At 39.2% G+C, this 17647-nt stretch overlaps 1 protein-coding gene across 1 annotated transcript in view; it reads right to left on the bottom strand.

The window, feature by feature from the left end:
• The window catches only part of MYO16 (myosin XVI), a 617076-nt gene that overhangs the window by 473330 nt on the left and 126099 nt on the right, over positions 1-17647 (bottom strand). Inside the window, exon 3 of the mRNA XM_015121440.3 lies at positions 12718-12788. Within this exon, the coding sequence (XP_014976926.3) occupies positions 12718-12788 (71 nt within the window). The remainder of the gene's footprint in view (positions 1-12717; positions 12789-17647) is intronic.

Genomic DNA, 17647 nt, shown 5'->3' with positions numbered 1-17647 from the left:
CCTTTAATGGCTGAGATGGGATCAACAGCAGACTAGATATTTCAGAAGAAAAGATTTTTGAAAAGATTTACAAATCAGTTTGTAATAATTTGATATTTCCTTGTATTCTTTCTTTTAGCAGTAACATAAATTAAACAAAATATGACAAGGAAAGAAAAATGATTTTTTTTAAATGGCAGAGCATCAGTGATCTGTGGGATATCTTCTTAAAAGATTATGTCAGAACGAAGAGCACTGAGAATTGTGACTGTGTGAGTTATATATATTTTTTCATTTAGTCTATTTAAAATATAATTGTTTAAAAATCATGAAAGAGTATGAGGTTTATAATGTATACAGATTAAAATATATTACAGCAACAAAACAAAGGCTGGAAGGGGAGAAATGAAAACATAATATTTTAAGGAATGTTTTTATGCTACATGTGAATGGATAGGATGCCACTTGAAAGGAGAGAGGGTTAAGTCAAAGATGTATCCTAAAAATACTAAAGCAACACGAAAATAACATGCACAGTGCATAATACCACAAAAGAGATAAAACTGATTCATGAAAAATACTCAAACCTAAAGAAGGCAGAAAAAGAGGAGAGAGAAACAAATGGGACACGTACCAAAAAAAAAGGAAGGTGGTAGATTTCAACCTAAACATGTAAGTAACCATATAAATAAGTGTACATATTCTACATGACACAAAAGGCAGGGAGTATTAGACTGGATAACAAAGCAAGAGCTAATAATTGTCTCCAAGAAACCCTCCACACTTTGCACTGAAACCAAGATGACAACAAGCGTGTTCACTTTTACCACTTCCCTTCAACATTCCACTGGCAGTTCCAGCCATGGCAAAAAGGAAGGAGTAAGCAAATACATTCATCTAGATTGAAAAGAAATAATTAAAACTGCCATTATTCACATATGACATGATTGTCTATGTAGAAAATATAATGGAATATGCAACGTTATTAGAACCAATAATTAAGTTAGCAAAGTTGAAAGACGGAAGATCACTATACAACAAAACAAAGATATTCCTATATGCTAGTGGTAAGCCTTTGAAAAATAATTTATAAATTAAAATAGCATTAAGGATATTGAAATACTTAGGGATAAATCTGACAAAACATCAGTAAGACCTGCACACCAAAATCAACAAAATATTAGTGAGATAAATTTTTTTAAAACCTAAATAAATGGAAATTTATAGTGTGTTCTTAGGTCAGCAGATGCAATATTGTTAGGAAACCATTCCTTCCCAGATTGATCTGGAGATTCAATCCAAATGTGTCATAATTCCAGATGAGTTTTTTTGTATATATTGAAAAGCTGAATCTAAAATTCATAAGTTAATGCAAAGGACCTAAAATTGCCCCAAAAAGTTTAGGGTGGTGGAACCCAAAATTCATGAACTAAAGCTACCTAATTTCAAGCCTCATTATGAAGTTATAGCAATCAAAGCAGTGTGGTGTTGGCATAAAATCAAATTAATCAATGAACACAACAGAGAATTTAGAAATAGATCAATTCATGTATAGACAACTAATTTTTAAGAAAGTGGCAAGGGAAATTCAGTGAAGAAAGAATGTTCTTTCAGTCAACTATACTGAAACAATTGAGTACACACATGTATAAAAATCCTTTTGACCTACATTTTGCCCTATATTCAAATATTACTCATAATGTAAAATTGCAAAAGATGTAAAACCAAAAGTTACCAAAGTTCTAAAAAGAACATAACAGAAAATCTTAGTGATGACTAAAAATGCAGCCTATCAGGGAAATATTATCAAACTGAATTTAATTAAAATAAAAATCCTCTGTTCCTCAGGAGATACTTCTCAGTGTATAAAAAGACAAGCCATAATCTAAGAAAAAATATCCACAAAACACCCATCTGTTAAAAGACATTTATCATGAATATACAAAGAACTCTCAAAATTCAGTATGTAAAAAGAAACAAAAAAACAGCTTCAAAGATTAGGCAAAATATTTAATCTCTCACTTCACCAAACAAATGGGTGTTCAAATTATGGTTCGAAATCATGATACACTAACTGAATACTCATACCGTCCCCTATTATCAGGTTGTGTCAAGAGTGTATAACCACCACAGCAAACAAGCACGGTGTGAGGTCCCTAAAGAGTATGGAGGAATGTATTAGCAGACATCATTATTAGGATTCAAGTAAGCAATGGGTGCAATGACAAATGTGAATTCTTATAATTTTGGTTTTGAACTAAGGTCTTTCTGTATCTGATGTTCTTGGTGATGTGTAGCAATAAAATGGTCACTAGACTCAGTGTCCTGACCATATGAACTGAGGCCTCATCCCCTGGAGCTTCAGGTTTGGGTGCAAGGACACAGAAGGTGAGTGGCACAGTAGGAAAGTTCAATAAATTGATGTTAGAATGTGAGGCCCCAATCCAGTTCATTTTAGAAAATTCATATGCAAGTAATTCCTTTTCTACTCTCTTTAGCTTTGTGATAGCTCAGCATATAATCAATAAAGATGTGACCTCCTCCTTCTGCGCCTGTCAAGATATCCTTGACCTGCACCTCAGGAATCTACATTTATATTCAGATACCTGCAGCTTGGATTTTCACTGTGTTTCATCAAACAGAGTTAATTAGATCCAGCGTTGAAAGTGGTATCAGCCCCTCTCAAGTGATATAATTTTGGGAATCACATTTCAGAGGATTATGAATAATAATTTGACAGCAATAAATACCTTCTAGTCACTCTTGTCTGAAAAGAGTATGATGGCGGAACATTCCTGTTACAACGTTCTTATAATATTGTTATGTAGTAAATCTATTACCCTAGAAAGAATTTTCTTCAAGTCAGGAAATCTTCCTCCCAACTCACGTTGCTCTTCCTTACATCAGTCACTTTCCGGTGACACTTTATGGCACCAAGAAAGTGACTGAACCCACATTCTATTATGCCCAGCAGAACTCCGACACCACCAGGTCCTCCACATGCAACCTGGAGCCAGGTCCCCAAGCTCCTGCTGTCACCTTCATTTACCACTCGAAATGCCAAGAAGAGCTAGCTAAGGTGGGACCCAGTGCAAAATGAAAATCTGCGGCTTCTAGTTTTAAAATTATTGACAATTTCAAGATAGTGATAACAGAGGGTGAAACCAAGCATACCAAGCATGGTACCTTTCTAAAAAGAAGGCCCTGTGTGACTATATGGGTAACCTACCTGTGATGCCTGCCCTGAATTACCAAGCCCTTTAATCAACTAAGCTCCTAGATTCCTGCATGGCCACAGATTACTCCCCTCCAGGGAATGATGGGAACCCAGCTCAATTTCCATTTCTGGAAATGTCCAGAGAACCTAAATGGAAGTCAGTCTCCCTGAAAACGGCATCTCTCCTGCAGCCTCGTCCAGTGTAGGGAAACTTATTCTTCCACAGAGCACTAAAAAAGTTTGGATATCTTCTGAGCTTATCGTTGATTCTTCTGGAATCACTGGATGCTTACGTTGATGTGCTTCTTTCTAAGATTTACCCCATCCTTATGTACTACCTCTTCTCCCAACCTGGTCACTCTTCTCTGTCATGGAAGACTTGGGGACCACGATGACAGTCTTCTTTCCACTTAGAACACCATCAACAGAGGAAGCATTAATGATACCACTTATTCCACATAAGAACCCCAAAATGTCATCCCTCCTGGACTCCAACAAACTTTATCCACCCTTCTGGTTTGTCATTTAGCAAGACTGGTTTCACTCTGAAATATTACATTCTGGCATCCCAATCTGTGACTAAAATATCTCATTCCGCCTCCTAAGACAAACTGAGAGCGCAAGGTGATGAGAGAGCAAGTCCTTCCTCAAAGGCTGTCCAAGCCTTTGACTGTGTGATTAGAACATGTCAACAAATCCTTTCAACACTGCATCAGCAGTTCACAACTTCTCTTGTACTACACTCCTTCACTCATTTGTAACTTTCTAAACAAAGGTAATATGTCTTAATATACAAACTCAACACAATTCACATTGCCGATTCATCTGAAAGTACTGAAAATCATAGGAACCAAATGACAAGCAAAAGGAACTTTGAACTTAAAATGTGTGTGTGTGTGTGTGTGTGTGTGTGTGTGTGTGTGTGTTTTCTGTCTTGGTGTAAGGGGTGGTTTCTGGATTCTGGCCCTTCTAATTGGCTAATGAACATATCATGAATGACCCTGAAATCTATCACTCAGTAAATCAGAAAATTATTACAAATATTTACAAATCACACATCAAGTCTGAAGGTTCATATCAAATTCTGTGGTTCATACATAAGAGTTATCTTTCATCAATTTTTAAAATGAGGGTTGGATCTATTTTAACATGAGTTTTCACAAGTCTACATGTTTCACAATGAGAGCTTCCCCTTCCCTTCTCTGTAGTGGTTATGGAGCAGTCATGGTAGAGGAGACTAGAGAAAGAATTATTAAGAAAGCATCCAGTTTGATCCAGGGTTGTCTTCATGAATGTCATGTGCCAGGCACAGTTCTACAGGTAAATTTAAAAAAAAAAAAGCTCTGAACTTTTAGTAGCTATGGGGGAAGAAGCAGCGATGTGAGGTGCACAATTTGAATGAGATATAGTCCATGTTTTTGTCCTATGTTTATGAGTTCTCAGTAGTTCAAAGAACATTTCTATAAAGTCAGAAACAGTGACAGAGAAGAAAAGTGGGGGACAAAAGAGATAAATTTATATCAGTAGAAAAACAAATTTAATTTTTTTTTGCAATTTCTCAAAATCTAACATCATTCTGGAACTTCCATACACTCGTTTTTATTCAACAGCAATGCCGCAGACCGGCCCTTTTAGCTTGTGCTTGCATCTGTGCAAACTCACGTCCACTTCTCTGCCACTACATCACACTGAAGGATCATATTCACTGTAGTGTCATCTTGAACATACTTATTTTTGCTTTTCATGATCTTCCCTCTGGCAAATATTATATTCCAGGTTATCTCGCCATAGATAAACTATGCAGAATGCGGTGAGTTGAATTATATTTATTATTTCTATTTGTACTGCAGAGAGCCACGGCTTCCGGCCAATGGAACTGGACTCTAAACACTGAACCACATCCAGAAATTTTAAAATCCTAAAAACCTGTTTTCCTGTTAAGTGAGTATAAACCCATCTCCTTCATCAGCAGCACTGGTTTGCTGTATTTTAAATTCTCTAGATTTTATTAGGCAACATGATATTCCAGCTGCACTTGGCAAGGTATATATGAAAGTGAATTACACAGTAACTACTCTTAAGAGATAGTGCTGTTTGATAGTGTGAGGTTTGTGATAAAGGGTATGCATAGCATTCTATGCAGTCACAGCAGAAGGTACCTAACAGCCTGATGGGAATTGGATAATTGGATATGGGAACACAGGAGCTAGTCTTGAAGGATCAGGAGGCATTTAACAAGTGGAGGCAGCCTGGGGTGAGACATTCATATATCTGTTAGTTAAACCTATATTTTCATTGAGGAACTACTATGCACCCAGCGCTGTGCTAAGCCAGAGGGTTGATATTATAAACAAGAACTCACCTCTGGAAGAACAACCTACAATTGGGGGATGACGCAGGCAGAAAGCTGAGAGGGGACAGTGGTGAGCTGCTGGCCTGTCTCAGTAGAGCTCGCCAGAGTAAGAAACAGCCTGAGCGATATCGAGGAGGAATGGAAACAGCCATTTGTGGAATTATTAGCAGTCTGGTACATCTAGAGAGTAATATAAATTATTAAGATTGCTTAAGGAAGGACTTTCTAAGTAGGTGAGTTTCAGGCTGATAAGTAAGGAAACCCTTTCTCGCTAGAAACCTCTAGTTTCTCTAGGAAAGATTTTGTTACCAGTGGCTTTGAAGGTGGATTTCTGCAAGTTTCCTTAGGGGAGTTACAATTCTATCAGAAGTCTGTGAAAAATGCCTTGTTATCTGCCTTCACCCTGCCAGGAAAGAGTTCTGATTCTTAATAATTTGGGATCCTTATTACAAAGATATAAAAACAAAACACAAAATCTAGCTACTAACTTCACTGGGGCCTTTCTTTGATCGTTTGATGTGGAGCAAATCAGGCCAGTGTGTATTCCTAAAAAATGGAAAACTCATCCACTGGGTTTCTGGTAGCATTTAAAGCATCATCACAACGTGCTCTTCTGTTGCCCTTTTGCCCTCTAAGTCAAGCATGCAGGGAATCATGATAAAAATACGCCCGCAGGCAGGTCAAGGTTATTATTCTCATCCAAGATGTAGCTGGAGATTTCACTAATGATCTAAAATTCTGAACTAGGGACTTTCCAATTATGAATGTGATGGTTCTCAAGGACCCAAAAGACATTGAATTTGAAAAAGCCACATCCAGCCAGAATTTTGAATCTTGAATTGCACCCCTGGTGTTATGTGAAGAGTCTCTTGTTCACAGTCCGTGGCCCCTCCATTGCCTGTTTGCCAGGGCCAGGCAGCACCCTGCAGCACTCACCCTCAGACGTCAGATCACCCAACTCGCCTGGCTGTGCCCGCTCTCTTCCCTGCCCCTCACCTGCCTCCTGCTTTCTGCTGCTGCATCCTCCATGGGGCTCCCATTCCACATCCTCCAAGGAACATGCAGGAACAGCCCCTGTGAGGTCCTTGGAGGATGTGGAGTGGGGGCCCCGTGTGGAAAACGCCCCTGTGCAGAGGGGACATTGTCTTCTGCTGTGAACGATGTTCTTGCTAGAGTCTGCCCTTGTAGCTCTTGCCCTTTTTCTTCTAGGAAAGCAGAAAAGGGGGTTGGAGTTCAATGGCCAGTGTCCAGGTGGGTGGGCGGGGTCGCTGGTGGGCACCTTCCACACACCAACTATTTTTGTTCTTTAACACTATATATTTTTAAAAATAAGATACTTCTCTAGGCATTTTCTCTGGAATCCTGATATTCTGCCTCTGTAAAATACATTATTTTCTGCTAGAGTTTGAAAATTAGGCTGTTGAACCGCCTCTATGTAGTAAGTTGCTAATTATCTCTGCTTCCTATAGCATCCAAGCCTTTAGAGAAACTGATGGTGAAGCACAAAAAGCAGCTCGGTTTTGAGCAGCACATTTTCTTGTTTGAGTAGCAAAATTATTAAATAATTCAAAATTTAAATAAAAACAGTCTTAACTAGTTTTATGTTAGTTTTATATGAAACATGCATGCTTATTTAAAATGTTCAAGTCATTTGTAAAAAGGAAACAGAAAAAAATTAAAAGACCGTGTCCCCTTTACCCAACCTGAGTCACTGTTGAAAATTGCTTATCTGGTCTTCAAGATCCTCCATTGGCTATTAAAATGATTCTCTCTCTCTCTCTCTCTCATACATCCGATTGTGCTATACACACTATTCTGTAACCGGCTTTGGACATGTATAATATGTTTTGGACATAGTTTCAGATACATTATGGCTCAATATATATATATTTTTTTCTTTTGAGATGGAGTCTCGCTCTGTCGCCCAGGCTGGAGTGCAGTGGCGTGATCTCAGCTCACTGCAAGCTCCACCTCCCGGGTTCACACCATTCTCCTGCTTCAGCCTCCTGAGTAGCTGGGACTACAGGCGCCCGCCACCACACCCAGCCAATTTTTTGTATTTTTAGTAGAGACGGGTTTCACCTTGTTAACCAGGATGGTCTCAATCTCCTGACCTCATGATCCACCCGCCTCAGCCTCCCATAGTGTTAGGATTACAGGCGTGAGTCACCGCACCCGGCCGGCTCAATATTTTTAACAGCTACATGAATTCCACTGTTTAAATTCCTATATCTATAATTCACTTGATCAAAGAAAGAGTATTTCTTATTTCTAATATATTTCATCCAAACTTGGCTATAGTCTGAGGCTGAGGGTTCAGTTACCATCAGGAGCTCCTTCTCAATTGCTCATTGAATAAAGGTACTAACAAAACTCCAGACATTTTAGCAAAACCTATGTAATACTGTTTTTTACTTCATAAACATAATTTTTTTTTTTTGCAAAGAGTTAAATGTAAGGTTTCGTCTATACTGTCCTCATGAGACCAAATGCCTGGGATACAGACGTTGTTACTTTTTGCAATTAATCCCCTTCTGTCAGAGTACCTGATACCTGCCATAGGTTTAACACAGACATGATTCAATAGAGGATGAGGTAAAAAGATTAATTCAGATGTATTTGTTGAAATTTTATGAAAAAGAAGATAAAACTAAAGATGTTATATGGCCAAAAATATTAAAATGTTTCTCAAATATCCACTTTTAACAACAATTGAGGTAAACAACACAACGCAGTAATTTCTGCAGCTGATTCCTGATGCTCCACAAACGCATTCTGCCGTTCCCTCCAAGTCCCTGATCGTCTATAATTAGAGCTCCGTGCTGATGAAGCTTCAGGCTCCATAACGTGGGACGCCCAAAAGGTGAGGCAAACAGCACAGATACTCACGCTTGACATTTTAGATGGCTAAATTGCCTTTTTCAGTACTTAAGACATTTTGAAACCCTGTAATTTCATCTCTCCAGCAACCTGCAATTTTTCATTTGTTTTTATTTACTTGGTAACCCCAGGAAAAGGAGACTTCAGCACTAAGCGCCCCCTCCTTCAGCTGCCACGAGGTTTCCTTATCCGTCCTCCAGATTCATCTTCCCCTTTGTCCTAGTCTCACAACCTTTGCATAACAATATAAAAATACAATATTTTTGCACTGGGTTGGGAGTTAATAAAGTGCTTTCCATCTCCCTCATCAGTTTAATCTTCTCATTTCTTTTTCCTTCAAATGCTACCATTTCTGAATCTTTATACTCTGTTACCCAGGCTTAGAGTATACTCTGTATACTGTTAACTAGGTCTTCACCCAAAGAGACGCTTATATCCCTAGAGCTCATTCATTCATTCATTGACTATGTATTAAGTATTCACTATGCATCACGCCTTACATCCTTAGAGCTCATTCGTTCATTCATTGACTATGTATTGAGTATTCACTATGCATCACGCCTTATATCCTTAGAGCTCATTCATTCATTCATTGACTATGTATTGAGTATTCACTATGCATCACGCCTTATATCCTTTGAGCTCATTCATTCATTCATTGACTATGTATTGAGTATTCACTATGCATCACGCCTTATATCCTTAGAGCTCATTCATTCATTCACTGACTATGTATTGAGTATTCACTATGCATCACATGCTAAGAACAGAAAAGTATACAAGACAGCCACAGTTTTTGAGATTTCAGTCTAGCCGAGAGAAAAAGCCACATATTCCATTAATTAGAATCCATTGTGACAAGATCTATGGAGAAGCAAGGAGGGTACATTATGAGACCTTGGACAAGTATTCACTATGCATCACATGCTAAGAAAAGTATCCAAGACAGTCACGGTTTCTGAGATTTCAGTCTAGCAGAGAGAAAAAGCCACATATTCCATTAATTATACTCCATTGTGGCAATATCTACAGAGAAGCAAGGAGTGTATGTTATGAGAGCTTGGACAAAAGGGTTATTAAGCCGGACCAGGAGAGTGAGAAAAGCCTTTGTAACTGATGCCCAGAGGCAGCCGAGTGGCCCCATTGTTTGCCTCCTTCACTGTCATCTGCGTATCCCTCTTCAGTCCGCTGCAATCAGCAGTTTCTTTTTCTGTCTCCCTCGGATGCACACAGTATATGCATTTTGCATCTTTTCACCCCAATATCTATCACAGTGTCAGATATTAATTAAGTAGTAACATTAATTAATTAGCTTATCTCCTTAACAAAGCTACTGAGCATCTCTGAGTATCAGGCGCTCTCCTGGGCATTATAATATTCATGAAAATATGACAAGTCCTGCCTCTGATGGAGCTAACATTCTAGGAAATAGAAAAGAGTCACCTGAACCTACGATGGGTTTGGTGACAAGTGTGCTATAAAAGACGGGAAAGAACAAGATAAAGGGATGGAAGTGAAGTTGCTTGTGAGGCATCAGCGGTGAGTTACTATACCCCATAGGGCAAGCCAGGGAGGGCTGCTCCTTTAGATCACGTTGAGCAGAGACCCACAGCAAGTCAGCAAGCGAGCCGTGTACATCTGGGAGGCTTGTACCATGTGGAAACCCGGCAAGAGCACACGAAGCAGGAGCACAGGCCGGTGCTGAATGAGCAGCAAGACGGCTGGTGTCAGCAGAGCAGAGCACAGAGGGAAAGTGACTGGAGAAGATGCAACGGCTGTGGGCTGGGGCTTGAGACAGATCATGGTGTGGTCATAAGCAGGACTTTGGCTTTTACTTATGAGAGAAGGAAAGCTGTTGGAGCATTTCAGATACAGAAGTGACATGACCTGGCTGAGAATGGGAAACAGGACGGTGTAGGCAAAGATGGAACCTGGGAGAAGAGTGAGAAAGCTGTTTATCCAGAAAAGAGAGATGGCGGTTTAAAACTGGCTGGCAGCTGCCGAGGGGATGAGAGATGGTGGTGGTGTGGCTTCATTTCAAAGGTCAAGAAAGCAACTGCTAATTTGTTGATTGGGAGCATAGAGATGCATGTGTTCATTCAAAGTCAGATACTATATATCTCTATCTCTATCTCTATCTATCTATCTACCTACCTATCTACCTACCTATCTATATCTGTTAGGGACAAACATAAAGTAAAAGACAACAGGTATTTGATTTGGTGGTCTTCACAATTAATTTAAAGATAGGAACTTAATTTTGAAAAATATCAAAATTAACATATCAGTCTAATCTCTCTCTATATGTATACACACACGTGAAGAAGTGACAGTCTCTCGCTGTCCCCTGTGCCCCTTGTGTTTCCCTTCCCTCTCCTCTTCCTTCTCCTTTCCTTCCTCTTTCTCTCTCACACATAAATACACAGAAATAACACTTTCCTAGTAACAGCAACAATGACTTGCACTGATTTGTTCACGGAAGAGGTCTGTCTTCTACTGGGATGTGCAAACATGCTGATAACTAGACCTTCTGAAAAACAGGCTGATGGGCCGGGCGCGGTGGCTCACGCTTGTAATCCCAGCACTTTGGGAGGCCGAGGCAGGCAGATCATGAGGTCAGGAGATTGAGACCATCCTGGCTAACACGGTGAAACCCCATCTCTACTAAAAATACAAAAAATTAGCCGGGCGTGGTGGCGGGCGCCTGTAGTCCCAGCTACCCGGGAGGCTGAGGCAGGAGAATGGCGTAAACCCGGGAGGCGGAGTTTGCAGTGAGTGGAGATGGCACCACTGCACTCCAGCCTGGGGGACAGAGCGAGACTCCGTCTCAACAACAACAAAAACAAACAAACAAACAAACAAAAAAACAGGCTTATGATATTTGCCATGAAGAGAATATTGATCTACGGAAGACTCTTAGCAGAATGGGCCTAGTAGGATTGCTTAAAATAAAACCTAGGATCTAGGGACTAATGAGGTACGACTCCTTGAAAATATCATGGAAGTCATATAAGTATCTGAGTGTAAAACAGAGATATTTCATAACCAAAACATTCCAGAGAAGGAAAAGGTTACCTGGAAATCTCTCTTTGTATCTATTTCCAATGCTAGAGAGAAAGCGCCTATGTTCTTTGGCAAACTGTCTTCTATCACAATATTCTCTGTTCTTTTTCTGTTCTGCTGACTATGTAATAACTTGCATTCCAGATCTCTTGAGCCTTTGGTATACACCAGTTTCTCTTTCGTGCAGTTTTTCCCCAATGTTTGCCATAAATTAGAATCACCTGGGAAGCCTTAACAACTCCCAGTGGTCAAGCTACATCCCAGAAAAAAGAAGAATCTTTGTGAGTTCAACTCGGGTTGGGAGTCAGGTGTCAGTATTTTAATAACACACATGTGATTCCCAGGTGCAATCAAGGTTGAAAATTTATGTGATGTTAAGAAGCTTCTGGAAGTTAAGGGCGTGACCCCCTCTACTACAGTTTGCTATAGTGTGAAGAAATACAACATTATTTTTTGTGTTGAAAGACAGTCATAAATTAGACTGATATCTTACGTTAATTTATATTTTTCAAAATTAAGTTCCTATCTTTAAATTAGTTGTAAAGACCACCAAATCGAATACTTATTGACTTTTACTTTATTTTGGCCCCTAACAGAACCAGCAAAAATTTCTTGCACATGACCTAATATGATATTTTAAATGTAGTTATTTATAATATAATTTTTTTTTTTTTTTTTTTTTTTTTTTTTTTTTTTGAGACGGAGTCTCGCTCTGCCACCCAGGCTGGAGTGCAGTGGCCGGATCTCAGCTCACTGTATAATATAATATTTTTAAATGTAGTTACTTATTTATTCACTTACCCCCTTCTTTGTTTCTAAAATACTACAGGGCAGGCTGTATTTGCATTTCTATGAGCTGGATCACGAGCAAAATACAGTAAAATTTCATTAGAGGAATAAGGACAACTTGTGGGAAAAAAGAAAGGATGATTGCCTAATACTGTATAACTGATACAATATTATTTAACTTAGTTTGAAGGCTATTAGTTTTTAAAAGTGATTTCTTTAGGGCAGAAATTCTAACTTCATTGATGAAAGATTACTTACAAACTTCAATACAGTAATTAACAATAATTGCAGCAGATTATCCAAGCCTGTTAATTAGAAACACATCCTCCTTCTGATCATCGTCTGTGAGATGTGCATTTCGTTCCTGGGTTGGAACCTGTAATGTATTCTCCCCCGGGTGTCCCCATGCACTGGCACTGATTGTGCCGGTTCTTACCAGATGGAGCAGGGACCCTCCCGAGGAGACGAGGGTGTGGGGGTCTGCCCCCTCCTTTAGGAGCCGAAGCACTGAAAACAACAGAGAGGAGAATGGAGTTACAGAGCGTCCTTCTTCCACGTGTGGAACCAAATGTGTAGCCTTTCATTAACATCTAAAACGCAAACAGCTGTGAACACCAACAAAGATAGCTTCTGTGCCATCCGACCCTATTTTACATGATGATTGGTGGTGTTTCTCGCCATCTTCAAACTTATTCCATGGTTGGGCAACATAATTTCCTATTCCAACCATGCAAATTAATGAGAAAGTGAAACAGATTTTTTAAAGTTTACTGTTTCAAAGTGTCTGGTGTTTGCATCCATTGTAGAACAAAAAGCAAAATGAAAGAAATTACTTCATTAGGTTCACATGGGCATTAGGTCACTGAATTTTTTTTTTTTATTATTATACTTTAAGTTGTAGGGTACATGTGCATAACGTGCAGGTTTGTTACATATGTATACTTGTGCCATGGTGTGCTGCACCCATCAACTCGTCATTTACATCAGGTATAACTCCCAATGCAATCCCTCCCCCCTCCCCCCTCCCCTCTCCCCATGATAGGCCCCGGTGTGTGATGTTCCCCTTCCCGAGTCCAAGTGATCTCATTGTTCAGTTCCCACCTATGAGTGAGAACATGTGGTGTTTGGTTTTCTGTTCTTGTGATAGTTTGCTAAGAATGATGGTTTCCAGCTGCATCCATGTCCCTACAAAGGACACAAACTCATCCTTTTTGATGGCTGCATAGTATTCCATGGTGTATATGTGCCACATTTTCTTAATCCAATCTGTCACTGATGGACATTTGGGTTGATTCCAAGTCTTTGCTATTGTGAATAGTGCTGCAATAAACATACGTGTGCATGTGTCTTTATAGCAGCATAATTTATAATCCTTTGGGTATATACCCAGTAATGGGATGGCTGGGTCATATGGTACATCTGGTCACTGAATTTTTATTTTTATTTTTAATTCATTAAGGCCCATTGGCTTAAAGCAATAAAAGCTTCCTTTTTAACATTAACCTTCCACTGGTGCCATGAGCCCTTGGCAATGTTTCCACCATTCTCACAAAGCGCTTCAGAACAAAGCCACATATATCCAAATTAGTTAAGTCAAATGGATCAAACTATATACCAATTACTAGAATAAATTCACAGTTGAAAGGTGACCTGTATTTCCATTTGAACAGCAAAGGTGAATTCATTAGTACACAGAATGCCACAGACTATTAAGAGATTGATTGATTGTGTTCCATTCTCTGCTACTTAAAATGAAGCTATAAGGCCAGCAACACAGAAAGGTTCTTCAATCCCCAACGCACTATAATGGTTTCCACTACTAATAGCAATACCATACTTTTAATAAAATACCATGAATGCATTTTCCACACACACAAAATTAAAGCAACAGTTACTCTTTTATTTCATTATGACACAGAACTGTACAAAATGGCTCAGGTTCAAACTCATACCTCACTGAGGCATACTGTCTTCCCAATTAACTTTATCTGTAAAGTGAAATGTTGCCTGAAGGGGCCATCTTTCCTATGGCACTCCAATTCTTTTATGTGTTCCAATGTCTAGTCTCTGACTCTCTTCCCCAAATCTAACTGCATATCACAGAAGGCAACATGAGTCTTGGCTGACATCGTGACTATGCGAAGCCTCCTCTCCAGGAAGGTCGAGCTCTTTGACGGTGGGTGCAGTGGGTATGATGAGGGAGACAGGCCTCCACCTGTGAGCCAGGTCAGCCTGCCCTGCCCCGTGTGCCCCGGCCACCCTTTCCTTACATCAGCGCACCCTTGGAGCACATTCAGGAAGAAGTTCCTAAATAGATGCATGTTCACATCTATTCATTGCCAAGGGACTTTCCTTTGATGATGTTCTTTCTGCAGTCAAGGATTTAATTATTTTCATAACCTAGAATCTGCTCACATTGAGTAGTGTGTTACAAAAACATTCTCAAAGGTGGCAAACTTGTAGGATCAGCTGTAACCTGACAGCTCATGTTGTATTCATTTGCCAGCTGGGTTATCTTCTTTCTCTGCTGTTACAAGAAAAGTCGAGGAGGCCAAGGCCATTTTCCTCTTGTTCTTCACTGTATTTCCAAGAATGGTCCTGTTACATGGTATGGAGATGCTCTTCCTCCCACCCTTTTTCTGCCTCTCTCTCTCTCTCTCTCTCTCTTTCTCTCTCTCTCTCTCTCTATATATATATATGAAGCCACCTCTTGCAACCTCATGTACTCATTACTCTTAATGTTTAAAATCCCTTTCATGATAATAGAAAGTTCATTTCATACATTTGCCAATGGTTTCCTCAAATGATAGACAGCACTTTTACTCTAGTATTTATCCTTTTAGCAAATGAAATTATCCATCATGAATTAACTAATATTGATTTTTTTATATTCTACAAAGAGATAGCACAAACGTGATCTCACTACAAAGACAGTGTGAAGTAGATTGTATCATGTTATAATATTAGCAAAATGCAATCGGATTTTTATGCAGAGTCCATTATGCAGACACACAGTGAATCATACATAATAGAAATCAGTGATCCATATTCTTTGGGTTTGGAGTTACACAGGTTTCAGCCTGAGACCTGGAAAGCTACTGAACTTTATGTCTCAGTTTTTTGTCAGTAAAACAATGGACAGTCGTACTCACTTCATGGGGATATTGTGAGAATTAAATGAGACAACATATGTAGCATGCTCCAGGCACTTCGTAAGGATCAATAAATGACTGGAATGACTATGTGTAATAAAACCCCATAATAATATATCATAGAATCCATACTTTAAGATCTATTCTGAATGTTTTCCAAACTTTCTGGTTACTAAATGTTGAATTTAAATGCAGAATATACGTGAAGCAAATTTAGCATATTATCCTGGAGGTTGAGTGTATAATTTATCAAACAAAAGTGGAACAAAGGGGGAAATATACACGGCAAAGGAGAATGCTGAGCATGGAGAAAGTGAATCTTTATTACCTTTGCTTTAAATACCATCTACTGCATTGTAAGTTCATGTCAGTTAATTTTTAATATAGGTATTTTTTAACTGTTTCACAACCAACTCATAAAATTCCTGGAATTGTAACAGTTGGCTCTCATGAGCTAGCAAGGGAGAGCTCCAGATCACTAAAGTGGGCAATCATGAAACTCATAAAGAACACTGCCCAGGAATGCCCGGGCATGAGAGCAGGGCTACACTCCAGCTCTCTGAAGGTCCTTCTCATCACAGGGAAACATGCTAGGAAGATAAGCTTCTTCCTCCATCCAGCCAGGCATCATCCTAGTGAGAAAAGGGCAATCTGTGTTTTGTTTGTCCTAGATAGGACAGTTTTTTTGAGAGGGCTGTTTGCATGATCAAGATGGAACCATGTTAGAACCACAAACTCAATATTAACTGGCTTGCCCATCATTACCATGAGTAAGGACTCAAGAATAAGACAAAATCAACTACTGGCCAAATAAGAAATAGGTTATTCTTTGCATATACATATAGTAGTGTGAGCTAAATTCTGTGACTCTGCTAAGCGTTAAAAACTGGAATTGTAAGGGACCTAAATATGAAGATATAATGAAGAAAACATCATTTGTATAATAATTAGTTTATAACAATTTTGAGAAGAAAATTATGAAACCAACACATGTAGAACATTTTTGGTGTAACCCTGTACTAAGTACCTTACGTGTAAGAATTACTTTAATTCTCTATAATACGGACACTAGAATTGTCACTCTTTCTTTTACTAATAAGGAAGCTGAGGCTCTGTTATATTACGTGGTTCCCTGAAACTATAAGTACATGATGGAACCAGAACTCAAGTGCAGCCACAGGACTCGTGATCATGCCCTTAACCCCAGAATCAGAGAGCAGAACTTCAGAATCACAGCCAGGATCAAGATCCATTGTAGTGGTCTCAGAATTACTAATTATGTGGGAAATTACTCAAATTTCTGTTAAAATACATTATCCAAAAAGGTATGGGTTCATAGCAACCTTGTAATAACGTGATTGGAGCGGCCAGTCAAGTGAAACGGCAGCACCACTCTGAGTCTTTCTGTTATGACAAAATCTGCAAGGAAACAGCCTAAGGAAAACAGCCATCTGGGGACCAAATAGAATAACGAAGCGCATGCTTCCTTTTATAGTGTTGCCGCTTGGAACGGATTCAGCATTTATTGTATATTTGTGGCTTCATCATCAAGCTGCAGCAGAACTCCATCGAGATGCCTGTGGGCGGTGGGGCGGGGGGGCATCATTTGATATTTAAAAAGAAACATTCATTCTCCAAATTTTCAGCTATTGGGGTAAAAAATGGACTAAAATACATCATAAAATTTGCTAAGTGGCTTTAATAGACTATGCAGCTGGTTCCCACCATCACCAACGATAACCAAACATAATAGTCCACCTGGTTGTCAGCATTTATTTTGTGTTTCTAGATACTGTATTGCAACCATTAATCTGTAAAGTCTTTGGAGACCCCATTAGCTAGGGTGGACATGTGACTGCATAGCAATCTATACCTACTCTCATACAATCTCCACTACAGTGGCTCTTATATTCACAAAGGTGTTACATTTAACATCAACAGAGGAAAGGAAGATAAAACTAAGCATACCTGGGTTCTCAATTCTGTTCCTGTTACAAGCCCTGCAGAAGATAGTTTCCAGACAGAAGGAAGGACAATCATGCATGATAAGAAGTTAGCAATTGGTAAACCTGGATAGAGGATATATGGGAGTTCTTGTGTTATCTGGGAAAGTTTTCTGTAAGTTTGGTTTTATTTCTAAATAAAGAAGTTACAATGAATAACAACAAAGTATCAAGCCAGTGTCATTTTTTTCCTCCTGAAATGATAATGAAA

Source organism: Macaca mulatta, chromosome 17, assembly GCF_049350105.2.
Source record: "Macaca mulatta isolate MMU2019108-1 chromosome 17, T2T-MMU8v2.0, whole genome shotgun sequence".
In the NCBI taxonomy this organism is placed as follows: domain Eukaryota; kingdom Metazoa; phylum Chordata; class Mammalia; order Primates; family Cercopithecidae; genus Macaca; species Macaca mulatta.
The sequence above is the reverse complement of the archived record's forward strand: the minus strand, read 5'-3'. Positions and strand labels throughout refer to the sequence as shown.